This window comes from Denticeps clupeoides, chromosome 13 (assembly GCF_900700375.1).
Source record: "Denticeps clupeoides chromosome 13, fDenClu1.1, whole genome shotgun sequence".
In the NCBI taxonomy this organism is placed as follows: domain Eukaryota; kingdom Metazoa; phylum Chordata; class Actinopteri; order Clupeiformes; family Denticipitidae; genus Denticeps; species Denticeps clupeoides.
In genome coordinates, this window is record NC_041719.1 from 1,633,965 (window position 1) to 1,661,639 (window position 27,675).

The following is a 27,675-nucleotide window of genomic DNA, read 5'->3' on the forward strand; positions in this document are numbered from 1 at the left end:
GTGGAGCAGTGTGTGGGGACGGGACCTTCATCAAGGGGACCTCAGTGGAACCTTGGCAGACCGGGACTCGAACCGGCAACCTTCTGATTACGGGGCCCGTGCGAGGGAGATATTAGAAGCAATGCTGCAGAGCAACTTTATTTTTACATTTTTATTTAAACCGAGCCCACTGCAGGGGGGAGACGTGTAATGAGAAGCGGCGAGCGGCTAAATGTTAACAGGAAGTTGCTTTTCTGCGATATTTAATCATGACGCAGCAGGATTATCCACGACACCCCCCATCCCCCCACCGCCACCACCATAATTAATCAGGAGGGGGGTCGCGTTTGGGCCACAAGCGACCCGAACCGCCGCGTCCTGATGGTACCTGACGTGACACCCGGTCCAAATCCGCCCTGATTAATTGACGGCGGCGTGCGCTATTAAAGGTAGAAATTAATAAACGCCTCTTCGTCAGTTTAATGGCATGTCGAGGCGCTTTTTAATGAGCTGCGCCGGGGAACCTGCCTCGGCCCTGCCCGCAATTTATCAGTGCGGACATGAAAAACGAGGCGAGGTGGCGCATCAGCACTTAAAGACTTTAAGCTGCTTTGACGCACGTTTCCCCGGGCGACCGGGCCGCCGGTGAGCTCGGCTATGAAGCCGGCGTTAAGAATTCCGTCGTGCACCCACACACCGGCGGAGAAGAGACGCTTGTGCGGGCGGCGGCCGCGGAAGCCGCCGAGGGCACCAGGGGCCGTGACGAACGGAGGTGTCCGTATCGACGGCAGAGATGGATTACCGCCTCGCGGGAGCCATGAGCAATAAAGTTATTTCTAATTGAAATTTCAAAAGGGAACACGAAACCCCCGGAGGGCCCCGCAACGGATCAACCCTCCCCCACAGGAAGTGCTCCTCGGCGCTAATCGATGTGCGGTTTGGAGTCGGGAGCCTCGTCAGCGGCGTTCCCCGCATGCTAATGGGGACGCGCGTTCTCCGGGTCCCACCATTCCTGCACTGCGACGGAAAACGTCCACACCTCCGGGCCACAGGGCCGCGACGCCGCTCTCGTTTCAAGGTCTGTTAGCGTTAGCCTCGACGAAAGGTCAACGGGAACACGATCTGTGAGAACATGGTCTAGAACGGGTTGAAATTAGCACCAAAAAAAAAAAAAAGTGATACACAGCAGCAAAGCACACACAGTGAAAATTGTCCTCTGCATTTAACCCATCACCCTGTGTGACCAGTGGGCACCATGACAGGCGCCCGGGGAGCAGTGTGTGGGGACGGTGACTTTGCTCAGTGGCACCTCAGTGGCACCTCAGTGGCACCTCGGCGGATCGGGACTCGAACCGCCAACCTTCTGATTACGGGGCCGCTTCCTTAACCGCTAGGCCACCGCCGCCCCAAGTCCCCCGCTAGTCCCCTGCCACCACAGATCTGACACGGCTGCTCCACCGAACCGTTCCAGAGGGAACCGATGTTCCAACACACCCTCACGCCCGGACCGGCATTCCACGCCTGTAGAATATGGGTCACCTGATCGGACGGCAGCCAGGGACCCAACAGGCCTCCGCCCGTAACGGCGATCGATTCCTCCGGAAAAAGCAGCGGAACGCGGACGCTGCCGCAGAATAATGAGCATAAGTGGCGTTTTGTGTCTCCCACAATTTCCCCGCACGATAATAGAAATAATAATAATAATAATAACGGCGCTCGTACAGCAGCAGCCGCGGCTTCGTTCCTGGGACGGAATCGGTAGGTCGGTTCCTGAAAAAGAATAAAAAGCAGCGCCTGCAGAAAGGCGCCGGTACGGATTATGTATCCCGCGTAATTTGGACGGAACAAAGCGAGCAAAGGACGGGAACGGCGTTAGAAACAGCGGAGCGTACGGCAGAGGCTCCAATTTATTCTCCCGCTTGCTCTCCTAATAGCAGCCGCAGCCGCAGCATCCGCGATAAGAGGCGGCAGATTCCCAGCCGAGGCCCGGAATAGCGCGCCAGATAACGTACAGAACAGCCCAGCAAACAAACAAGGCCCGGCGGAACCTGGCAAAGTCTCCTTTTGTCCCGCGTCTCATTAACATCCACTTAGGAGGGTTGTTCTGGCCCAGCGGCCGGGGGCACAATTAGTGTCGGGCATCATTTGCATATCGCATCTCGGGGCGGAGCTGGAGGTAAACGGGGCCGGGTCCTGATGAGGACAGTGACGGATCTCCGGAGGAACCTACGCGGCTGCGTGGGATGAATGGTGATGAGTCGGGGGAAGGAAACGGAACGTTCTGTGGGCCCGGGGAACGTTCCGTTTCAGGCTTTTATTTCCGTCCTCACGAGGGAACGCAGGTAAAAGCCAACCTGCGGGTTCAATTTCGCTCCACGTTCTCCTGGGTTCCTCTATCTGCGGATCTGGACAGGGCCTAAAGCCGGTACCGCCCGTACCTGCGCGCACAGACAGGTGAGATTAAAGCGGCCGCCGCGCGGAACAACAACACATACATCTTCCCCGAGAACAATAGGTCTGCTGTTCTATCGCCTGACGGACGAAGGAACCCGCTAAGTTCCGTGATGGATGAACCGACCACCACAGAACGCCACCTTTTATTAAAAACTCATACGCGCCAGTCATACATTGTATGCTCTCATCTGCTAATTGCTGCCTAAAGGTTGGATCTTTGGGGTTCCATCTCGGAACGAAACATTTCTGTGGCACTCAGGGGGCGGGGCAAGCGGCATTGTTCTTAGCTGATTGGCCAATCGTGTTGCAGCGTCTACAGATTAACACAAAATGCAGATGTTCTTAATGGTAGGTAGTAGCCTAGTGGGTAACACACTCGCCTATGAACCAGAAGACCCAGGTTCAAACCCCACTTACTACCATCGTGTCCCTGAGCAGGACACTTAACCCTGAGTGTCTCCAGGGGGGGACGGTCCCTGTAACTACTGACTAAGTCGCTCTGGATAAGGGCGTCTGGTAAATGCTGTAAATGTAAGAAGACGACGTTCTCATGACCGTGGACTCGTTTCGGTTCCTCTTTATTTCCACCGGCACAGGATCCGTCGGAGACTCTCAAGGTCAAACTAGTTGCAAAGGACAGGAGGGCAGCAGAACCACAGTTGTTCCCTGGCATGACGTGGCGTGACGTGGTGAGGAGATTAATTAGTGGAATAATTACTCGGCTTCGTCCCGCTTTTATTCAAATGAAGCGGCCGGCTCTTGTTCCACTGCGGGCCGGAATTAGCGCACGGCGGCCCGAGGCAATGCGGAACACTGACTCAGACGCGGAGGCCATTTTGTGATTTACGGCGAGTTTCTCGTCAACGGTGAACACCTTCTCGCGGTTAATTAACAGGAGGGAAGCAGCCGAGTGAAACCCACTCGTACCGTATCGTACGCTCTGGCTCCAGATTACAAACACCGGCCGTATAAATAAAGTTTAATTAAAGAGCCCGCGGTCGAGCCCGGTCGCCTTCCCCATTCATCCGTATTCCTTACGGCGGCCCTCCACCGAGTCATTTCTCCACCCCTCCTCAACCGAGGCCAATTAGCATAATAAAACCGGCTACTTCAATTCCTGCTGCCTTTAGCGCAGCTTTATTATTATTACTGTCGTTTCATAATCCTTAAAGTGAGTGAAGTGATTGTCACACGGTGCACACAGTGAAATGTGTCCTCTGCCTTTAACCCATCACCCTGAGTGAGCAGTGGGCAGCCATGACAGGCGGCTTCCTTTACGGGGCGGCTTCCTTAACCGCTAGCTGACCGCTGTCCCACTAAGGCCACCACTGATCCACTGATTATTATGATTATTATCTCCAATATAACCATGGGGGCATCTCCAACATTTGAATAAAGTCCATGCCCCGCCCCCTGCATGTTCTCAAAATGACGGACACTTCCTGTAAATAGCGGCGCCTGGTGACTCTGTCCTTCCTGTCTGATGGTGACGCGGCTCTTCATGCCCGTCCAGTCGTCCCTCGCTGTTCTGTCCACTTGGCTCGATGCCGTGAACCGTGGCCAGTGGTTCTGCAGTAATGGGCCTGAACGTGGGCGAATCCGTCCCCCGCGGAGGCTGTTTATGCTTTCCATCCCTCTCGTATTCCGTGTCCTTGTGCTGGACTTTCTCCTACGTGCCGGTACAGCGGTGTGGAGAAGAGCTGGAGAGACCTTATCTCCGATGGCGGAGCCGTTGTTCATTTTTCGGCTTAATAACTCAGCCTGGGCCCTGACATCAGCTTCACTGTGCAAAATAGACTCTGACCTTGTCTTAAAGTTCCTAATCGGAACGTGGCACGGACCTTCAGAAGCGCTAAAAGCCTCCGGAGATTAAAGTTCTTCAAGTAAAAGGTAACTCAGCAACTATAGAAGGAGAAGAATCCTCTTTCTTTCCCATCAGACAATGATTCGGTGTCCTTCAGTACGTTATTATTCATGAATCACCACGTTTTACTTTATTATTTCTCCCCAGCAAGTGCTGGCCGTGCAAACAAAGAACATTTCGAATGCAATTTTTGGGGGATTTTGATGGCATTACGATAAAACATCTACCCTTCATGGTGTGATTTCCCAGCTCATCCTGACCTCAGCAGACAGGACTTTGATCTAGATCGAATTTGATCTAGCACTAGTGGCAATATAAACATGCAGCACGTGAAAAATCTTGAAATCAGTAACGTGACGTCAGAGCGGTTTTCCCGCACGTTTTAATAAAGGCGGGATTATGACGTTGCTGAGTAGAGCTCTGCTCGCGCTCCGCCCGGCCGGGAGATAAAAGTTCGGAAAAATGTTTAATGGCATTTCTAAAGGAACCCGCATGCATAATGGATTGGGAATGCAGCATTTCCCCCGTTTTATTTATAATGCGGCGCATTAAAAGATTTTATTCCTCGATTCCTTTACTTCACAAGCCAGCAGCAGGAACCCCGCGTGACCAGAACGGAGGAGCATCTGCTGCCTCAGTCAATCCGAGACGCTCCATCCCGTCCAATCTGGAACATGGGCGGAGCCTGAGACAGGAGACAGCAGCAGCTGACAGGTGATTTAACAGGCTGAGGATCTCCACATGAATATGAAAACACACCATGCGTCTCTATTTATTAACGGCTGATGCTTAATTAATTACCTCTCGAACCGGGTGGTAGCGGAAGACGCTCGCCTATAAACCCCAACACGGTTCAAGCCCCACTTACTACCATCGTGTCCCCGAGCAGTCCCCAGGGGGACTGTGGATAAGGGCGTCTGGTAATATGTAAATGTGTTGACCATGTTAATGCCGAAAAGCTGCATCTCGCCGGGAAAAATGAACATGTCTTTTATCCTTTCAAATCGCTGATCTGCATTTTAAAAAAAAGTCCCGCCCATAAAATATCAATAAAGCGCAGCTGTGCTCAGAAAACCATTCACGACCAATCAGAACGATACCGAAACAAACGCGTTGTTTGCAATATTCCATCGAGCCGAGCGTCTTCGTTTGCCGGATAATTATCGCCGGGTTCAGGAGCACGACTGGCCAGCCAATCAGGGGCGAGCCGGTGTTTGTCTCCGGCATTAAAGAAATTAATGAACATATTCCCCACAAATCCCCCAGCGCAAACATAACGAGGCCGGCGCCCTAATTAATTGGGCCCAGGGCTCTGTCGATATCACAGTCTGCGGTGTAATAACCCGGCGTCGTTAGGTTACGGTAATTGGCCGGGCCAGTCATGCGGGAAGGGCGGCTCGGAGCCATGGGCGCGCTGACCATGGCAAATTAAACAGGAAGGACGGGATTGATCCCTGAAAAGGGGGACGGATCAGCGGCTCGTGGGGCGGAGGGGACGCGTAGGACTTGGGGTGCCTCGGCCGTGACCTCTGAACCCGCAGAGATGAGCGGTCCCTGTCGACCAAGTGCATTCTGGGAGTTGGTTTGATTTGAACAGGTGACCTGTTTACAATGTAAAAATGTGATAATCATCTTATCCGGACGGCAGATCGCGGATTTTGCTGAGTTAACGGCACCATCCGCCCCTCTAATTGAAAGGAAACTCCAGGCTAACCCTGCCATCTGGGCACACGTGCACACACACACACACACACACACACACACACACACACACACACACACCACGGACAGCGGCACATGTGCGAGGTGGCGAGGGCGCCGCTGTCTGACAGCGCCTGTTAATTGGAGGGGTTCTTCCATCTGGGCAGGTAGAACACGGCGTCAGTTCGGATAATTAGCAGGAGTCCGCAGCTCAGGGGGCGTCGCCGCCGCGTGACGGAACTCAGAACCCGACAGCCACAACTACCCAGAGAGAGAGAGAGAGAGAGAGAGAGAGAGACAGTTTCACCCAACGGGCGTGAAAAGTGCAAATTATGCCTATGCCCCCAGGATCACCCAAAATGTGATTTTAGTGAATACTGAGCTCCGATCAGTCGCTTTCGCCACTGACTTAATGTAAGTTCCTCTGGACAGTAACCTTCACTCGTTCAGTGAGTACGGAACATTAACACCACAGAACGGCGGCTGGGTAAACAGGGGAAGATGTTACAGCACCTCGCCAGTACCCTTCATTATCACCTTCATTATCATCCATAAGCTGTCTGCTCATGTGACATACCGAGACCGTCCCTCGATTTAAAGGGGCGAGAAACGGGACGAGTGGGCGGGGTCAAGCACGGAGTCCAGTTGGGGGAGAGAAACAGAACCGCAGCGTGTGTGTTCTAATGTTCTAGAGTCTCTGCAGGGGGGCGGAGTTTTGCTGCTCTTCCTCTTGCCGGCTGGAGCCTCATCCTGTGATAAGAGCGTTTTAGTGTGCTAATGGTGTGTGTGTGTGTGTGTGTGTGTGATGTATGTATGTTCAGCAGATGAGTGCTGACAGTGTGTGTGTGTGTGTGTGTGTGTGTGTGTGGGATAAATCTGCTACAGAAAGACAGACCCGCTCCTCTTGCAGACCACACCCACAAGCAGCCAGTGAGAAGTCTTTGCAAAACAAGGCGCAGAAGTCACGCCCCCTCTCGTCTGCCCCGCCCCCTCTGAAAAAGAGCAGCCAGTTTCTCCCAAGTGGCAGTTAGCTGCTGAAGTGCAAGAATGTGTCACCGTCTCGATCGGTGTCACCTTCACATAGTCTTAATGGCACAAAAAGAAATGTTCTGGAGTATTCTGCTTCTGGGGTCTCCAAACAGCTGATTGGCCCCGCCTCCCACTCATACACTTATCTGGTGATTCTAATACTCAAGTTTTTTTGTTTAATTTATGTGAATCCCCTCATCAATTATTCCTGATTCTATATGCGCATAACGTTTCGGGTCTACCAGATAAGAACCGGGTCTGCAGCAGGAGCTGCAGGGCGGTGAGAAGATCCGCCATCTGCCTGGCGCGGAGTGTTTTACGGGCCTGAAGGGCCGCCCACTCCCATCAGTTCTGCTACTGGCAGCCATTTTGATCGCGAGTAAATAAATGAACATTGCAGAGTGCCGAGGTTGATATTATCCAGCGATGAAACGGGAGCGTGCAACGTTCCCCTGAGCACAGTCAAGGAAACTCGCCACAGACAAGCGGCCCGCCTCCAGACGGAGAGGGCGGGGCTAAGATCACTCCACAAAGACGGACCCTGCTCCTTCTGCTCCTTCATGCAGAACCATAGCAGAGGACATTTTTTTTGCTGGGAGTTCAGGAAACATTCAGGAAACGTTCTGCACAACAGATAAATAAAAAAAAACAGTAGTTGATGAAGAACAGCAGAGACAGAACTCAAGGATGCTGATGAAGAGACCCTGACGCATCGACCTTGAGAAGGAGGAATACTTCTTTTTTTATGCTGTAGTGGCGGCTTGTAAAAACAGAACTCTCTTCCTCACAACGGAACAATTAGGCGCCGGCAAGCTAATGACTGCAGTCTGGAGCTTTTGAGGTTCCACCATCTCTCAGCACGGCTGTTCTTCGCTGCGGGGTCTTAAGTTGAGTTTAGCGCTGTACTCGAAACTTGGATGTTCTGAGAGCATCAGTCTCCCTGCAGCAGCAGCACGACTGATCTTCAACCTTCCCAACTTCTCCCACACCGCCCCTCTGCTACGTTCCCTCCACTGGCCTACAAAGCCAGACATGGAGTAGCACCATCCTACCTCACAGCCCTTATTACACCTCACACTGCACCTCGTATACTCCGAGCCTCCAGTACTGCTCGCCTGGTCCCTCCATCTCTGAAGGTAAAAGGAAGACGCTCATCTAGACTCTTCTCCGTCTTGGCCTCTCGGTGGTGGAATGAACTTCCAGCTCAGTCACTGAGCACCTTCACACGGCAGCTCAAGACCTTCCTCTTTAGAGAAGATTTAGATGAACTTGTAACCTTCTTCTTGTCTGACTTCTGTATAGAAACTAGAACAGAGTGAATAAAAAGATTGTATTCATAGTTGGGGGTCCTAGTGAACCAGAACTGATCTCTTCATCCATGGTAACATGGAAGCACGTTGTAAAGTCACATTGGATAAGGATCACTTAAAAAACTACAAAACATTTCTCCATAAAATATTCCATGATGAATCTATCAAGAGCAAAGGAAGAACCCATGAAGAACCCAGAGGAGATGAACACAGGTGGTACCACTTTGGCAGTGCAGTTTTCCAGCATCACAGAGAAGATTTAAAAAAAAAAAAGTGAAGTGATTGTCACTTGTGATACGCAGCACAGCACACGGTGCACACAGTGAAATTTGTCCTCTGCATTTAACCATCACCCTGAGTGAGCAGTGGGCGGCCATGACAGGCGCCCGGGGAGCAGTGTGTGGTGCAGGCCACCACATGGACGGGCCGCGGTGATGGGTGGAGATCCGGTTCTCCACGACGTGATTTGATGCTGGTCCCCGAACGACGCCCGCACGGTGCGGCCGGTTTGATCCCGGGGGTCGCGGGCCTCGGCCTGACGGATGGAGGTGAAGATCGGGCGGCGCGCAGCTCGGTGGAGGCGCGTCCGCGGCGCCGCTCCGTAATTTACCCGACTGCGGCGGCGGAGTGATTTATGCCGAAACGGTTTTACGGCGCGAAGATGATGGATATCGCCACGCTGCGCCGCCGTTAACCGCACACAGAAAAGCGGTTGGCAGCGCCGTCTGCAGAGAAACAATCATATCAGTCATCGCACGGCCAGATATTACCAGGTACACACACACACACACACACACAAAACAATATGGAAACCTGACAAATGATTAAAAGCCAGGAATCCATCTGAGCCGCGTCCCTGCGTTCCGTATTGTCTAGAACGCAGCCTCTCGACGGGCCCGAGTATTAACCAGTCACGACTGCCCCGTTCCCCGCCGCATCGATCGTACCTCCGAGACGCAAGCGGAGGCCGCGCGCTATTCAGGAGGAGGTTCTGGGGCGGAACCGCCTTTGTGGGGAACCCGGCGCGATAGCGGCACGGTCGGAGGGAAGATGTAAAACGCTCCGAGTGTGAAGGAACACGGAGGCGGTAATTAGGCGAGGGCCGAACATGGCGCACGATTAATTGCCCACCTCGATCTGCACGGGTTTGTTGGGGCGCCGGTCCGATTCTCCTCAAGCTCTTCTGGTTTAGGGACCATCGATGGACCAGCGTGTTCCGGAGGAGGTTCCGGAGGAGGTCCCAGCATGCGTCTCGTTGTTGCCGTATTTATGGGCGCACAGTTACTGCGGGCCTGAATTATGTATGGTAATCTCGCCGCGACTCTTCACCTTCACGTCCTTCGCCTCTCGGTCAGCCGCTGTGGGGTGACGGGGGACCTGCGTGGGGACCAAGTCTGGGGACCCTCCCCTCATCATCTGTTCAGACTGGCCTCGGCCGTCCCAGAACATCCACCGGGTTCCGGCCGCGGGTTCTAATTAAACAGCAGGACGAATCCAGGCCACTCGTAATGGGTTTTATATTGTCCCGCTGCAGACCCCTCTGATCTATTTCCACCGACAACGATTTAAACAGAAGAGCCAACGTGCAATTAGCGGCCAATAAACTCCACGCCGGAGCCCCTTAAATCACGGCGTCACCCACGCCGCGCCGAGACCGCCGCCGCGCCGCACCTGCACAAATTCCAGCAGTTAATAACGCGTCCGGGTCCGCAGGGTCCCCAAACTGCAGACCCCAAAACAAACCGATCCAGCAGCAGTCCATCTTCCTCCACCGCCACCGCCGGTACTCCACGCCACTCAGCCGGCCGAGACCACTTCACACAAACAGCAGCTGCCCCACGCGACCGCAATTACGCAATAACCAGATTATAAAGACGTTTTCAAAGCAAAACACACACAACTCCACACGGGGGTCAAAAATCCTGCATTCGACTGGAGGGTGACGGCGGTGACGGCGTGGAGGACGAGAAGAGGGTCTGAAACACACTCCCAGCGGAACGCCGTCTGCTCTGGAGGGAATCGCATCAAAACGAGGGGCTGAATGTCCCCGAGACGCAAAATCGAGACGTCCCCCCGAATAATTAGAGGCACAAAAACACCAAGATCAGAGAGTGAAAGTGGAACAGATGACTATAAATCTGCATCAAGAGCAGGAGAACACACACACACGCACGAACACGCATGCACACACACGAACACACACACGCGCACATGAATACACACACGCACGAACACACATACACACGCACGAACACATACACACAAACACACATGCACACACGCAACACACACACGCACATGAACGAACACGCATGCACACACATGCACATGAACGAACACGCATGCACACACACAAACACACACATGCACAAAACACACGTGCACACACGAACACACACCCACACGTTTCTGCATGTTGCTAGGTGCCAGTGTACTGTAAGCAGTATGTCTGGATCTCTGCAGAGTTCCTCTGCTCTCGGGAACTCGCGATAAACACTCAATGTTCCCCAAAAATACGAATCTTGAAAAGAAAGCGGCACGCGGCCACGCCCATCACTGCACCAATCACGGCGCATTCATGCTGAAAGTCGTCTAGACGCCTGCAGCGTTTCATCAGGCAATTTGCTAAACGATGTTTTTCATGCATCTTCCACGCGTTGAGAAAGGACGCGTCAGGCCTCAGCTCAGATATAATAATTATATTCTCTTTCATAAAGGGGCTCTTCAGGCAGAAGATGAACCACCAAATTCACCAATCACCCGCCCATAAATAAAGTTAATACTAAAAAGAAATCCAGTTCAATGATGGAATAATAATAATAATAATAATAATAATAATAACGCCCCGAAATAAACGTGTTAATTCTTGCATTAAAGCCCTGATGCCCTGGTCATCGTTTGATATCTGATCATGTCCGTGTGGATTTCAGATTCTGCATCTCAGCTGTAAAGTAAGAACCTGCAGCTCCACGCGCTTCCACGTCCCATGATTCAGTCTGTTTGTGTTGATGTGAGGAACGCGTCTGCAGATGTTTCTGGGTCTTTCCTCGCTGCTCTGTTAGCCCTGTCATCTGCGGCTCATCATTAAGAGGATTTTTCTTTTCTTTCAAAAAGCTGATAAAAATAAAGAGTCTCCTTCAAGAATAAAGGCCTGAAATCATCTGCAGGCCCTGGAGAGAGAAGGATGGAGACTCCTCCGTCAGATCCTTCAGTCTGGCTTTGAAATTAAACGGCTGCCGTAATGCGTCCCGACTGCTGCTTCAGCGCTTTCCGCAGGAGAGCGGCTCTGTAGCCCGGCAGCGTCCCACCACGTCCAGCTTCTGGAAGATGGAGGGTCCGCAGGGGTCTTAAATTGAAGATGATGATGATGATGATAATCCTCCACGATCGGCCAAACTCCGGCCCTCCACACACACACACAGTCGGCTCGGTCCATCAGCAAGATGGCCGCCATTGAAGGCATTTCATTAGCGGAGCGAATCAGGAGCCGTCCGCCGGCCCGTGGTTCAGCCGGACGTGGATCTATAAATACGAGACAAACGCCGACTGGATCCCCGCCGCGGCTGCCGGCTAAGCCGACGCGGTCACCACCTCATTACTATATGTGAACAGCAGCGTTGGCAGCCATGTCTTCGTTTCATGGAACCGGCGAACAGCGTGAACCCAAGGACGATTCCGCAGGCTCCTACGCAAGCGACTACATACCCGACAAACCCCGCCCACCACATATTTATCAAAGCGATTCAAGTAATCGTCCATATTCATGGGTTTAACTCCTCTGACTGGTTGTCAGTTGAAGGGAATAAACACCGAAACCTGGCCGGATGTCCCAGGATGTCCCCATTCCTGTCACGTGACCTTCCAGAAACGAGCTCTGGTGCGAACAAACGTGCAGACCACGCCCCCCCCAGCGCCTTCCCGTACGCTTTCGCTCAGAGTTCCGGCGCTATGATCCCTTCACGGATTTGTCATCACGTCGCGCCACCGGGGTGCCGCTCCCGCCGCGGGAGACAGGAACGGCTTCTTCTTCCCGGCGGCCCTGACGGCTCCAGGGGAGACGGCGAGGACGATGAGCGCCAGGATTCCTCCTCTCACGGCCGATCAGATGCAACACCTCAGTGCCGCGCCCGCAGCGTGACGCATCATAATTGGCACATTTTTGTACCACGCGCACACACAGAATAATGATGAAGGCCGGATCAATTTCCACGTTCCGGCAAATTAAAGACTCAGCCGAGCTCCAAGCATAATTCGGCGGAACCATTCTAGTTGTTTTTGGGGTTCGCTGGCGGTGACGTGGAGGGAGGAGTTACGCCCCGCCCCACACGCCTCCGAAAGCCGCAGCCGTCAGCCGGTGGCGGGGTTTAAACATGGCCGCCCTGCCCGCGGCCTTCGTCCGAGGCGTGGGCGTCGGGGACGTGGACAACCGTGAATTAGCGGCGCCGCAGGAGGAGAGACGAGGGTTCCTCTCCGCCGTCTGCACCGCGACACGGGACTATTTAAGTGCTAATTATACTCGGTACTTTCTCTACGCGTCTACAGAACCCGAGCCGGCGTCCTCACCGCGCCGTCGCGGCCAGATGTGACCAATGAAGCAAGAAAGCCTCACATTACCGATAAACCGGGCGCCGGGTGACCTTTAACTCTCCGTTTATGAAGGAGCCGCAGGGCTGCTGCTCCCGCATCTCCACGCGCGGCGCCGCATTTACAGCCGCCGGTGGGACACCGGCGCAAAGCACCCGTTTAACCTGGGAAAACAGGGAATGAGCGATGGAGGGCGGCCGCGGCAACGCCGCAGCACCTCCACGGTGGCCTAGCGGTTAAGGAAGCGGCCCCGTAATCAGGTTGGAATCCCGATCCGCCGAGGTGCCACCGAGCAAAGCACCGTCCCCACGCGCTGCTCCCCGGGCGCCCGTCATGGCCGCCCACTGCTCACCAAGGGAGATGGTTCAAATGCAGAGGACACGTTTCACCGCGTCACCGTGTGCTGTGCTGCTGTCGCAAGTGATCACTTCACTTTTTCTTTCCACACACCAGACCGGGTTCTACCCTCCGATCCCGCCGGACGGAACAAATGGCGCCCCGGCGCGGCTTTTTATTTAAAAAACGGCCCATTTCCACCGCCGCCGCCCGGCTTTCCACCGCTAATTACATCTGACCAATCGGAGCCAAGCAGCCCGGCCCGCGAAGAGCCGCTAAATCTGCACATCTGACCCTCTCCCAAGGTAAAGGCAGAGAGCCTGAGATTAGAGATAATCTGACCGCCGGAACAGGCGCCATAAAAGGAAAAATCAGCCGTCTCGGCCAATCCCGCGGCCCCGACTAATCCCGGCCAAACGCGGAGATGAAAATTAAAGTGCCGCTAATCGCATCATTTTCATCAGCGTTACCGGAGGCCTGGCGCGAGCGTGGCGGAGCCCCATTCAGAATCTGATCTGAGAGACGGGGAACTGAGGGGCCTGGACGGAGAACGTGGCGGGGCGGAGAGAACCTCCCGGTGGTTCCCCCGGAGTCTCCCCCACCTACAACTCGATTGGCGGCGCCGCGCAGGTCCTTCGGGGAGAATTCAGTCACAGCTGATGGGATAACCATAGGGGTTTATAATCCGTTTAACCCCGCAGAAAGAGCGCCGGGGAGGCGTGAAAAACACGGGACAATAGGCGCCTCGCTCGGCCCTTTAGAACCCGCCTCGGAACCGCGCGCGCCGATTAGTCTGGGGTTCGACTGAAAGAAACGCGGAACGCTGCAATTACTCGGGGTCAAATAGAGCGAATGTTGAACAACTTCACCTTTACTTCTCATTTACGCTCTTTTGTTTAACCGCCGTAAATGAGAAGTAAAACAGAAGCTTCCTGCTTCAACAGAAGCAGGAAGTGAAATGCAGCGTTGGAGGGGCGATTGTGAGAAGATGGCGGGATGAGGAGAGGGTCATCTTCCATGCAGGTCAATCCACCGTCAATCGCCTTTGAAATAATTTAGGTTCCCGTTGTCTGGTTCAGTGTCTTCTCCCAATGCCGAGCAAGCGTGGTCCTGGCAACATCTCACGAATCGCACGCCCTGGCCAGGACAGTAGGCGCCCAGGAACATCTGCAGAACTCCCTGCAGCGAGGAAGCCTCATCAGCAGGGAAATCAGGGCAACCCACTTCTTGACCCAAATCCGTGCCGTGTTCCCTGAGAAGGGCGGGGCCGTCGGATCCCCTGCGCTACAGCTGTACAGCTGTTGGGGGGGCGGAGCTGAGTGGACTTTAATTGGGTAGAAGGACGTGGGACGATCATGATCGCCACAACGGGCATTTAGAGCAGGATTTTGGAGGAGAACGTGCTCGTGATGCTCCTGCAGGAACCAGACGAGGACGCCGAGCAGACTCAGATTCTGATGGGAGTTGAGGTTTTAACGAACCTTCAGCCGGTTCCATGGACGTGTCCAACGCACATCACGGCCGACCCGACAGCCAAGCGCAGCCAATTTAGGAGACCAGAAAAATCGATAAATATTAAGTCAGAATCAGAGCAGAACGTGTTTCCCCATCAGGCCGACTCCGCCACGATGACGCCGGCCCGTCCGCTGACTCCCACTCATCTGGGATGGGACCACTGAGGCAGAACCGGACGGTGGAGGTTCTGCCGCTCATGCCGTCATTCCCCAGATCGATCAACGGTGGAGCTCCTGGGAGGCCAGAAGACGTTCGTGTGAAGTTTGTTTGACCGAAAACAGACGGGCGCGGCCTCGCCACCACCCTCGATTAAGACGAAGCATCGGTGCTGCGGGGAAACACGGTTCCTCAATCAGGTCCTCATTAATTTCACTCGGCGCATCAGGGACTAAAAAGGGTGGTAGTAGCCTAGCGGGTAACACACTCGCCTGTGAACCAGAAGACCCAGGTTCAAACCCCACTTACTACCATCGTGTCCCTGAGCAGGACACTTAACCCTGAGTGTCTCCAGGGGGGGGACTGTCCCTGTAAGTCACTTTGGTTAAGGGCGTCTGATAAATGCTGTAAATGTAAAAAACGAACGCTGCCTCTAGTGGTCAGTGTAATTACACGATTCTAAACCGACCATTCCCATCATGCAAGAGGAATTTCGCTCCCGTTCCCCGCTCACCACCGAACGCTGTTTGTACACCGCCGGTAACGGAAGCATCCGGTCGGTTTTGGAAAAATGTCCCCCGACCAGTCAAACTTGGAAGACCCGCGACATTCCGGCAGTAAAAACCACTGTGGCGCCGTCTCTGCTACCGGACGCGAGACGCCGGGAAGCGGCACGAAGTCGGTCAGCCGCCCGGCTGCAGCTTTTTATTTATTTATTTGGAGCCGGAATGAAATTGATTTGAAAATCCAGCTCGGCGCCCGGAATGGCCTCGGAGGGGATTATGCGGCCGCAGCCCTAATGCTGCGTGTCCCGGTTCTCCCGCTCCGAATCAGGTCACCGGCCCGTCGGAGAAGGCCGCGGCGATAAAAACGGTCCCGGGGTGGCGAGGAACCGCCAGAAATGATATTTAACCGGAGTCCGGCCGGCGGAGTTGGGCCCCGCCAGAACCTTCTCACTTCTGAAGAACGCCAATCATCCCGGCGGGAACGGCGTCGTCCTGCTGTCGGCCGCACGGATCATCTTCATCTTCGCAGCGGCGAACCAGACAAGCGGGACGATGTCAAGTTTCACTGCTGGAGGGCGGGATTGGCACCTTTCCGAAGGAAAGTCTACTTAAGTGCCAACACACACACACACACACGCTACTTTTTGCATATAAATGTTTTGTAAATGGCAACTCATTTGCATATTTATATATAATTTTTGTTGCCAGACGTATGGAACGTGGAGTGAATATTGCACAGAGAATATAAAAAAAAGTGTCCTCCTCGTGGAGAAGACTGCTGTGACCTACATGCTGACTGATTAGGGGGTTCAGAAGAAGGACAGGACCTCCAGTGGACGTTCCCACGGTAACGCTGAAGCCCATCATATGTGAAAACTCACCCACACGCACACACACGCCCGCTCTCTCTCTCTCTCCCTGTCTTTATCCAGTAGCAACATTGATCCACTCCCACCGGCGTCCCATCAGCCACCACTCGGTGCCACCGCTGCGTTAATGACAGCGCTCGTGTCCACAAACCGGGAGACCCGGGAGGAGAAGCCGGGATCGGGGCGAACGTGGCTTTGATCCCGCGCACATCTGGCTCCGGACCCTGCGGCGGCCAATCAGGGCGTGCGTGGGCACCGTTACACGTATCGAAAGGTCACCGCGGCGCCGCGGCTAATTAACGGCGTGATCACCAAACGCGCACTTGTCTGGACGTGGAAAGGCCGCGGTTTCGCTTCTAATGGGGTTCTTCTCGCAGACGTGCCGCCTGCCGTCACACTTTACCGAGCTGCCAAAGATGCAATTAGTTACTGAAGCGTCATTAGAACGGCGTTCGGTTCCGCCGCATCTCAGCCCAACACAGACACCTTCTAATCTCCGACTTACGGCACCTTACCGGCTCGCGTATTAAAAAGGTGCCGCGGTGTTCTGACGCCTCGGGTTCCGGTTCTTTATCTCCACGCGGTACTGCACCGCGCGTCATTAAAAAAAAAAAGGACGACACAAAGAAAGCAGTTCTGCTCGTCCCGACGTGCTGAGAAGAGGCGGTTTTATCAAGCGGCGCCACGCGACGTCCCCGAGCTCCACGCAAGGCCTCCGGCGCGATAACGTCACGCCGGCCGAACAACGGGACGGATCCTCCGGGCCGAGCCGCCACGCGAAAACGAGGGAACAATGACCTGTCCATGCGACTCGATGCCAGTTCACCGGAGGACCCCTCACATCTGGGGCAGTGGTGGCCTAGCGGTTAAGGAAGCGGCCCTGTAATCAGAAGGTTGCAGGTTCGATTCCCGATCCGCCAAGGTGCCACTGAGGTGCCACTGAGCAAAGCACCGTCCCCACACACTGCTCCCCGGGCGCCTGTCATGGCTGCCCACTGCTCACTCAGGGTGATGGGTTAAATGCAGAGGACAAATTTCACTATGTGCATCGTGTGCTGTGCTGCTGTGTATCACATGTGACAATCACTTCACTTTAATCTGCAAGCCCGTGTCACCGGAAACGGGGGGGGCAGTGGTGGCAGCGGTGGTCTAGCGGTTAAAGAAGCGGCCCCGTAATCAGAAGGTTGCCGGTTCGAATCCTGACCCTTATTTGCACTGAGCAAAGTCACCGTTCCCACACACTGCTCCCCGGGCGCCTGTCATGGTCCCACTGCTCACTCAGGGTGATGGTCAGAGGACACGTTTCACCGTGTCACCGTGTGCCGTGCCTCACAATTACAGTAACTTCACTTTCAATCAGCCAAGTATGAAATCCTCAAAATAGGCATCAGCCCAAAACACACATCTACACCACCGCAAGGACCACCATCTTCTGCATAAAGTCATCATGTGAAACGTTTACATCAAAAGAAATTAATTAGCGTGCAGAACGGCAGGAACAACATGTTTGTTTTCATCGTGAGTTCTTCTAGAACGTGCCGGGGCGGGGCGGGGCGGGGCGAAATCGCTCGTTCAGGCTCACTTCTCCTCCCGAAGCTCCAGCATCCATCATTAGGACCCGTATATTCACCCCTCGAACGAACTATAATTGCTGTTTGCGTTGGGAGGTGGAGACGGCGCCTGCAGCAGGACGGAGGGAGCGTGCCGGGGCTGATGGACGACCGGCGCCGGGCCACCGGAGCGCCGCGCGCCATTAACGCTTTAGCGAACGAGCCCCGCAGCCCCGCCTCGCGTACCAAAGCAATTAAAAATGGCAGCCGGCGGAGAGAACCTTCTCCCCGCCCACCAGAAACCGGCGCGGCGAGAGAACCTTCTCCCCGCCCATCAGAAACCGGCGCGGCCAGCGGCGACTCCGGTCGATAACCATCATTCCAGACGCACGGCCTGGACTATTGGAAGAATTCCAGAAGAACGCGGCGGTCTCACCATACAGCACCACACGGACACGCCCTCATCCATATTTCATCAAAGTGAAGGTTCTCATGCGTTAAACTGGATCCAAGAGGCATTCGTGGACCGGGGGACCTTCGACAGACGTTCAGAGCGCTAGAACGCTCCGGCAGCGGAACAACCGCCGGCCCCGTCTGCCTGGAGGCGCGAGGAACCGTGATTGACGAGCGGATAGTCGGCATATTTACCTGCGAAGTAAAAAGCTAAAGAGGCCAGAAGACTTGCTGGGTTTCCGGTCCTCCGCCTGGAGAACCTGCTGAGGAACTCGCCGGGCTGAGAGGTCACCTGGGTTCCCTCGTTACTAACAAGGGCCGGGACAGTAAATCAATAGGGCAGCGCACGGGGCCGTTCATCCTGTGGCGACACGCCGGCGTCAACCGATAAAGGTCCGGACGGACACGATATGAAGATCCGGAATAGTTTTGGAGGAGATGGTAGATTGTGGGATTTGGTTATTCCGGGGAACAGCGTTCTCGGAGTGGAGCTCGACCGAGCCCTTGCTGCGGCGGGCCGTGGCCGAGGGCGTCTGAATCAGCGCCCAGCCACTGCATCTCCGCCAGCTGCCAACCAACCGTTCCCCCGGCAGGAGAGCAGAACCGGCTTACAGAACCAGACATCCTCCGCTGGCGGCTCCCAGAGGCCCTCGGGGAACCTCCTGGATCTTCTCCTGCCGCGCCTACAGCCTCCACTCATCTATCACACGTGCATACAAACCAGGGGTCACTACACACTCGTCACCCGCGGGGAGCGTGTATACACACACGCGCACACACACAACACCACCATGTATATACACACACACACACAACACCACCATGTATACACACACACACACACAAAACAACCATGTATACAAACACAAATACACACACCACCATGTATACACACACACACACACACACACACAACACCACCATGTATATACACACACAGCATGTATATATACACACACACAAAACCAACATGTATATACACACACACCACACAAAACCACCATGTATACAAACACAAATACACACACCACCATGTATACACACACACGTACACACACACACACAACACAACACCACGTATACAGACACACACACTACAACACCACCACATATACCCACATATACACAGACTAAAGTGTGGCGGGTAAACTGAGAAAAGCCTGGCTTTGCAAAACAGTGTGTGTGTGTGTGCGTGTGTGTGCGTGTGTGTGCGTGTGTGTGTGCCCATAATCAGCTTTTCCACAAACCAGACAGATCAGGAGCTACATGGATCTTTAAAAAGAGGAAGAAACACAGATGAGGAGGTGATGTTGCCGAAATCTATTAAATGACGGGCGGCGCGCATATTGTCACCAGCATCAGCAAACATGTGACCCGTCAATCAATCAAAATGATAAATACGTTCATAAAAACATGAACACATGTCATTCAATAACAATAGTCTGTTAACAGCTCCTGTGTGTGTGTGTGTGTGTGTAAAACTGTGTGTGCATGCCTGTAACTGTGTGTGTAAGTGCGTGTGTGTAACTGTGTGTGTGTGTGTTTGTGTAAGTGTCTGTGTGTGTAACTGTGTGTGTGTGTGTTTGTGTAAGTGTCTGTGTGTGTAACTGTGTGTGTGTGTGTGCGTTAGTGTGCGTGTTTGTGTAAGTGTCTGTGCGTGTAACTGTGTGTGTGTGTGTGTGTGTGTAAAACTGTGTGTGCATGCCTGTAACTGTGTGTGTAAGTGCGTGTGTGTAACTGTGTGTGTGTGTGTTTGTGTAAGTGTCTGTGTGTGTAACTGTGTGTGTGTGTGTGTTTGTGTAAGTGTCTGTGCGTGTAACTGTGTGTGTGTGTGTGTGTGCGTTTGTGTGTGTAAGCTGCGCGTGTCCCTCTCCAGTGAAAATGTCGCAGTTCCCGCGTTACGGGGTTTTTCTGCTTCTTTCTGACTTTTCCTCCTGCGGGGACGTCGGCGCGGCTCCGGGCGTCGTTATTCCCGGTTATTCCGCTGTGAGTAAAAGTTGTGGATTCGCGGCGCGGCGCGGCGCGGAAGTTCGGGACCCGCAGCTTACCGGATGACGGCCGTGTCGCCCTGGCGGATGGTGATGTTGTCGGTGGGTCGCTGCATGTCCACGCTCCGGACGGGGAAGCCTGTGGGAATAAGACAGAGGAGCCTGAAAAACGCGGCGTGCAGCTGCCGCCATCCCGGCCCGCGTCCCCCCGACATCTCCGCGGAGGAAGAGAGACGCGCCGCGAAACCGAGCGGGGGAAAAAAAAGGCGACAGGCGGGCGCTGCTGGCTTTTATTCCACCATCCGTCCCTCTCCGGAGCTCCGGTCCTCCTCTCCGGTCCTCCTCTCCGCTCCTCTCCGCTCCCCACCCCGCCGCGCATCGCACTGCTGCCCCTGCCCAGCCTGACGCGCTCTTATTGGTCGTCAGGACAACCGCATCATCTGAGCCCCGCCCACTAAACCTCGCCAACTCGCGCGCGCCTGGAGCAGCTTAATTAATCATCATCATCATCATAATAATAAAAAGAAACACGTCTCTTTGTATGTGTTTGTATAGCTCATCCACGTTCTCTCCACTCCGGACTAGAACATTAAAACCAGTGCGACCCCTCACCCCTCCACCAGAACCGCACCTTCAAATCATCTGAGCCCCGCCCATTAAACCTCGCGCGCCTGGAGCAGCTTAATTATTCATCATCATCATCATCATCATAATAATAATAAAAAGAAACACTTCTCTTTGTATGGGTTTGTATAGCTCATCCACGTTCTCTCCACTCCAGACTAGAACATTAAAACCAGTGCGACCCCTCACCCCTCCACCAGAACCGCACATGTCTCACCGATCATCACCGAGCACATGCTGCTGCTGAACCCGGCGGTACCGGACGTGTAAAACAGCAATGCTAGATCCCGAGTGGAGCTGGAGAACCGACTCTGTACCTACCGAGCCAATGAAAGGTCCTTTTTATAGAAAGTGACATGATGGTGGCTTATTAAAGGGCCTGTGTGCTGCAGTCTGCTGAGCTCCTTCTGGAGGGGATTAGATTGGGTGTCACTCTGCATCACAGACTGACAGCAACTGGCGGCCGACATTAACAATTTATTACGATATACATTTTCATCCCTCAAAATGTGAGCGGCTCATAACTCAAGAATTTCTTCAGCAGTTAAACCAGACGCCGACAGCAGAACATTCCTCACCGTTCCTGACAAGCAGCTGCAGGAACCAGGTTTATCTCATCAGACCACAACGCTGGTGTCAGGGAGCTGCAGGAACCGGGTCTACTCAGGAACCAGGTTTAACTCAACAAACCACAACGTTCCTGTCAGAGAGCCGCAAGAACCGGGTCTACTCAGGAACCAGGTTTAACTCAACAAACCACAACGTTCCTGTCAGAGAGCCGCTGGAACCGGGTCTACTCAGGAACCAGGTTTAACTCAAGAAACTACAATGTTCTTGTCAGGGAGCTACAAGAACCACCTCTACTCAGGAACCAGGTCTAACTCAACAAACAACAACGTTCTTGTAAGGGAGCTACAGGAACCACATCTACTCAGGAACCAGGTCTAACTCAACAAACCACAACATTTTTGTCAGGGAGCTACAGGAACCACCTCTACTCAGGAACCAGGTCTAACTCAACAAACTACAACGTTCTTGGCAGGGAGCTACAGGAACCACCTCTACTCAGGAACCAGGTCTAACTCAACAAACTACAACATTCTTGGCAGGGAGCTACAGGAACCACCTCTACTCAGGAAACAGGTCTAACTCAACAAACTACAATGTTCTTGTAAGGGAGCTACAGGAACCAGGTCTAACTCAACAAACTACAATGTTCTTGGCAGGGAGCTACAAGAACCACCTCTACTCAGGAACCAGGTCTAACTCAACAAACAACAACGTTCTTGTAAGGGAGCTACAGGAACCACATCTACTCAGGAACCAGGTCTAACTCAACAAACAACAACGTTCTTGTAAGGGAGCTACAGGAACCACATCTACTCAGGAACCAGGTCTAACTCAACAAACCACAACATTTTTGTCAGGGAGCTACAGGAACCACCTCTACTCAGGAACCAGGTCTAACTCAACAAACTACAACATTCTTGGCAGGGAGCTACAAGAACCACCTCTACTCAGGAACCAGGTCTAACTCAACAAACAACAACGTTCTTGTAAGGGAGCTACAGGAACCACATCTACTCAGGAACCAGGTCTAACTCAACAAACAACAACGTTCTTGTAAGGGAGCTACAGGAACCACATCTACTCAGGAACCAGGTCTAACTCAACAAACCACAACATTTTTGTCAAGGAGCTACAGGAACCACCTCTACTCAGGAACCAGGTCTAACTCAACAAACTACAACGTTCTTGGCAGGGAGCTACAGGAACCACCTCTACTCAGGAACCAGGTCTAACTCAACAAACTACAACATTCTTGGCAGGGAGCTACAGGAACCACCTCTACTCAGGAAACAGGTCTAACTCAACAAACTACAATGTTCTTGTAAGGGAGCTACAGGAACCAGGTCTAACTCAACAAACTACAATGTTCTTGGCAGGGAGCTACAGGAACCACCTCTACTCAGGAACCAGGTCTAACTAAACAAACTACAACGTTCTTGTCATGGAGCTACAGGAACCAGGTCTAACTCAACAAACTACAATGTTCTTGGCAGGGAGCTACAGGAACCACCTCTACTCAGAAACCATGTTTAACTCAACAAACAACAACGTTCTTGTCATGGAGCTACAGGAACCACCTCTACTCAGGAACCAGGTCTAACTAAACAAACTACAATGTTCTTGGCAGGGAGCTACAGGAACCACCTCTACTCAGGAACCAGGTCTAACTCAACAAACTACAACATTCTTGGCAGGGAGCTACAGGAACCACCTCTACTCAGGAACCAGGTCTAACTCAACAAACAACAACGCTACAAACATCTTTAAATGATTCCAATTCAATGTAAAAAGAGTCTGACATCGACTTCAGTGTGCCGTATGACCTCTGACCTCTGCTCCTCAAAACTGTGGAGAGGACTTTGACCTCCAACACCTTCCAAATCCAGATCGTTGGACAGATCTTCTCATCTGAATAAATAGACCTTCCCACGACGTGGTTCTGCTCACACACCTTCACAGCATGAAACACCAGTTAAATTCCCAGAATACCTGATTAATGTTAAAGAAGCAAAACAACTATAAATTCTCAAAAATCTCAGATGTTTTCCCTGAATTCAGGGGAAAGCCACAGTGCTGGAGACTTTTCAGAACTACGTCTATTCTCAGCACAACACACACCGCCTGTCCTGGAACCTGCAGCTCGGAATGCCACGAGCAGACAGCAAGCACCATTATAAATAGCATGTTTTCATCTCAACTAACCAGGGCTTGATTTGTAGGTTTCCAACATCATTTGGCTTTAATGTCCCTCACGTCCACCTTCTCCTGCATTCTGAACGTCAACCATCGGCTGCACCTGTCAGTCAAAACCCTGCACCACCTGACACATAAAAGGACTTTGCGGGGGACATTTCCCCGCTGAGTCTAACGTGCCAGTTTACACGAGTGCTTACTGCTACACCGTTTACACGTCTGAAGGTTCTACTAGGGAGGTTCTTCACCTTTTCGTCCCCGCCGTTCACATGGGAACGTTGTTTCTGGTCCCGTAGAGAAAAGCGGCTGAAGGTCCGTCTATTAAATGTCAGAAAACGAAGCGTGGAATCCGACCCGAACTCGTCGCACACGGACTCCACCACCGTACAGTCACCGTGACGGTTTTCTCCTCAGATTACGGATAATCTTCGTTTTCGGATCCCATTCGGATTCACAATCCACTCTCATTTTTCACGTTTCACTTGAGCGATTAGGCCACTCTGCGCCGGTGACCCCGTGACCCCTGGAACGGCGCGTCGTAATTACGGCATTAACGATGATGAAGCAGGACAGGGGACGGCGCAGCTTCAACCAAAGCGGACGCTCGTACCCGATCCTCTTTCATTCAGCCTCATTCACAGCGAAGCGTCTAAACTCGTGCGGAGAACACGTTCCTTATCTGTAATTTTCCCGCTGGCGGGTGAAGCAAGACGGCTTAACTGGGAATATGATGAAGTAATCAATCCGGTTTTAAACGCCATTGATGCTGGACAGCGAAGAAAGCTCCGCCGCTTCGTGTCAAATCGAGCAGATAACAATCCTGATTGAACATCTATCGCCCGCAAACCAGCCGGCTAATGTGCCGGGAACGTCGGCGGCTCTGCGGGTTCTGCGTCTCAGAACCACGCGCGGGGCTGCAGGAACTCGGAAGGCCCGTGGAACGCAGGGCTTCCGCCGTGCGGCAGAATGAGTGACGAGCGGCGCCCTCACCGCATTCTGCGTGCGGCAGCAGAAAAACGCACGTTTAATCGCTCATTCACCGTCGAAAAATCAAATGAAACGCGCCGAGACGGGCGGGAAAAGTTCAACTTTCAGGGAGCGAACAACACATTCGTCATTTGTACTGCGGAGTCGGGGGAAAAAGTGTGTACGATTGTCGTTTCTTTCAGAAACTCTTACTGAAACATCCAGCCAGAGGCATTCTTAAGCTCCAAACGTTATGAAGTAGGAGATCCTGGACTCATCGTGCAGAAGGCCAGGTGGAGGTGGCCTAGCAGGTACGAACCAGAAGACCCAGGTTCAAATCCCACTTACTACCATGGTGTCCCTGAGCAAGACGCTTAACCCTGAGTGTCTCCAGGGGGGGACTGGCCCTGTAACTACTGGGTGGTAGTAGCCTAGTGGGTAATACTCTCTTCTATGAACCAGAAGACCCAGGTTCAAATCCCACTTACTACCATGGTCTCCCTGAGCAGGACACTTAACCCTGAGTGTCTCCAGGGGGGGACTGTCCCTGTAACTACTGACTGTAAGTCGCTCTGGATAAGGGCGTCTGGTAAATGCCGTAAATGTCTGTAAATCTAGGTGTCTCTAATAAAGTGGCCAGCATGAATGTACCGATGTAAATGTGTAAATGGAATTCCAGACAGAATCACAGAATTCAGGAATATAGTTGATTTATTGGATTTCAACGTGAATATGTTAAACAGCTGGATGAAGAACCTGCAGTAGAACGTGCAGTAGGATTATGAGAAGAGGCCCGCATCTCACGAGAAACTTGTTCCTGGGCAGAACGCTGGTGGAGGAGCCGCTGCGTCACTTCATCCTGGATGATGAAACCGGAGCAGATAAACCAGCGCTGAGCGGGAAGTTATAAGGATCCGCCGCCACCCCCTCACCTCCTCCACCCAAGCAGCGAGGGTTTCACTACACAGAACACGGAACAACAGCGCGGCATCTCAGAACCACGCTTATAGTCACCTGGTGAAGAGAGTTAAGACACAAAATGAAGATAAATAGATGCTGGTCTCCTAAAATTAATAAAGGAACCGTGAGATGTTCCTTTCTGCAGTAAATTACTACAGATTATCTATAGACACCCTCTGTATTCACGAGAAGTGAACTTCTCGCAAACCATTCCTGGCACTAACTGTAATGGACTCCGGTCTTCTAAAATCTTCCTGATATTTCGAAACATTGATATGGCAACAACACGAGTACAAGAAGTGTTCATGACATGTACAGAAGAGGCAGGAACCGAGGTTCTAGAACGACGCACGGGCAGGAACCCTCGTGTGAGCAGCACTGGTGTGGTTTATTGAACCAATCGCTGTGATCGATTGCGGCTTCAATTCAACCCAGAGAGCAGACCAGCGTCCTGCGGTCTGGAGAGAGAGAGAGAGAGAGAGAGAGAGAGAGAGAGAGAGAGCGAGAGCGAGAACGTTCTAGAAGAGTGACACTAAACACAACGATGACGTTCTTTTTTCACACAGATCATTAACTATTCATTCAGCTGCACTCAGTCCCCAAAAACCAACGCACTGCATCTTCATACACTTCACACCAAGAGGAGAACATCAACCAGACCTTTCCTCCTGCGTGCAGAATCTCGCAGGGCTGGTGCTTTCAGGGTGATGGACGGCAAACATAAAGCTGAGGAGAAGAAGCCGAATGTTTCTGCTCGGGTCTGAGTGGCCCCAGCAACGCCTCCGGGTGAACTTCAGTGGTGAGAAGACGATTTCATCTCCAATCCTCACCATAAAACCACATTTAGTGTCACACCCGCGGGCCGTTCACCAGCCTGGAGCAGAACATCATCTCTTCACTCTTAATTCCACAGTCCATCTCCTATAAAGATCTACAATCCTGATTGTCCCCCCTCTTTCAGGACAATCCAAAGACAATGCAAGGTCCTCTGAGTTCCAGCCTGAAACGAGGAGCTTTTCAGCCTTTTTGTGCGGACATAGTCCTGTCTGATCTCCATTTCCATTTTGTCCAGAATTCAAAAGAGACAAAAACGTCTTTCAGGCCATCGACCTTTTCCAGCTGTGCGTGGCCAGCAGAGCCAGAACCGTTCTAGTCAAGGTTCCTGTCTGGTTCCGCATTTCAACAGCAATAAAGCACGGTCCTCGCTGGCTGGAGGCCACGCCAGAGGGAACCGCAGGAGGAGAACACAGTCGGTTCTCAGGCTCGTTTATATTCTCTGCTGGTCTTTCACATTTATTCTGTGAATATCGTCCACGATTGTCTGAACTGAGACGGTAACGACGCGCATTTAACCCGAGGTAGACGTGAAGTGTCACAGAAGAATCATCTTCTTCTACCATCTTTTCCCTCCGCTGAATCTGTGTGTTTTATTCACGGCCTTTAAACTCATCAGGGAAAATTAACATTTCATATGCAGCAGTTATGCAGTGCAGAATGCAATTATGCAAATCTGCCCGCTTGACAAAACAGCTGATTAGATCAATACAGACGATATGATCAGGACGAGTGGCGGAACGTATGGAACCGGGCGGGGAGGTGCTTCGTATGTTAGCAGCTCTCACTGTGAAATGGAGAAATTCTATGAATCTGAAAGTAAAATGTGAAGAACCGGGTGGCGTCATGACATCTCATCAGCAGCCTCTCCACCGAAATTACATCGCCGCCCGGCGCCGCCACTTCCACACACACACACACACACACCGCCTCCGGTCCTCGCATTACTATTCATACCATACACTCAAATATACACACACACACACACACACACACACACCATGGTTTCAACGTTACTGAACTGTTCGCTCTGCCCTGCATGGTCCAACACGCCCAATACGTCCCGCAGGAGTTCGGTTTCGCTCTTCTGTTGACGACTACGCTTCACACAGATCCAGAGATTATTCATAAAAAAACACAACATAAATTCTTTAAAAAAAAAAAATAATAATAAAAACCTGCAATGTTCCTAACCTGCCTCACAAAAAGCAAAATGAAGAGTTACATGTCACCT

At 52.6% G+C, this 27,675-nt stretch overlaps 1 protein-coding gene across 4 annotated transcripts in view; it reads right to left on the bottom strand.

The window, feature by feature from the left end:
- LOC114802397 (limbic system-associated membrane protein-like) overlaps positions 1-27,675 on the bottom strand; it is a 229,234-nt gene that overhangs the window by 53,077 nt on the left and 148,482 nt on the right. For 3 of the 4 annotated variants that reach the window (XM_029001268.1, XM_029001265.1, XM_029001267.1), the window contains exon 2: positions 20,355-20,433. In XM_029001268.1, the coding sequence (XP_028857101.1) occupies positions 20,355-20,433 (79 nt within the window). Of the gene's footprint in view, positions 1-20,354; positions 20,434-21,239; positions 21,292-27,675 lie in introns of those variants that run through there. The other variant, XM_029001269.1, reaches the window with a different exon arrangement.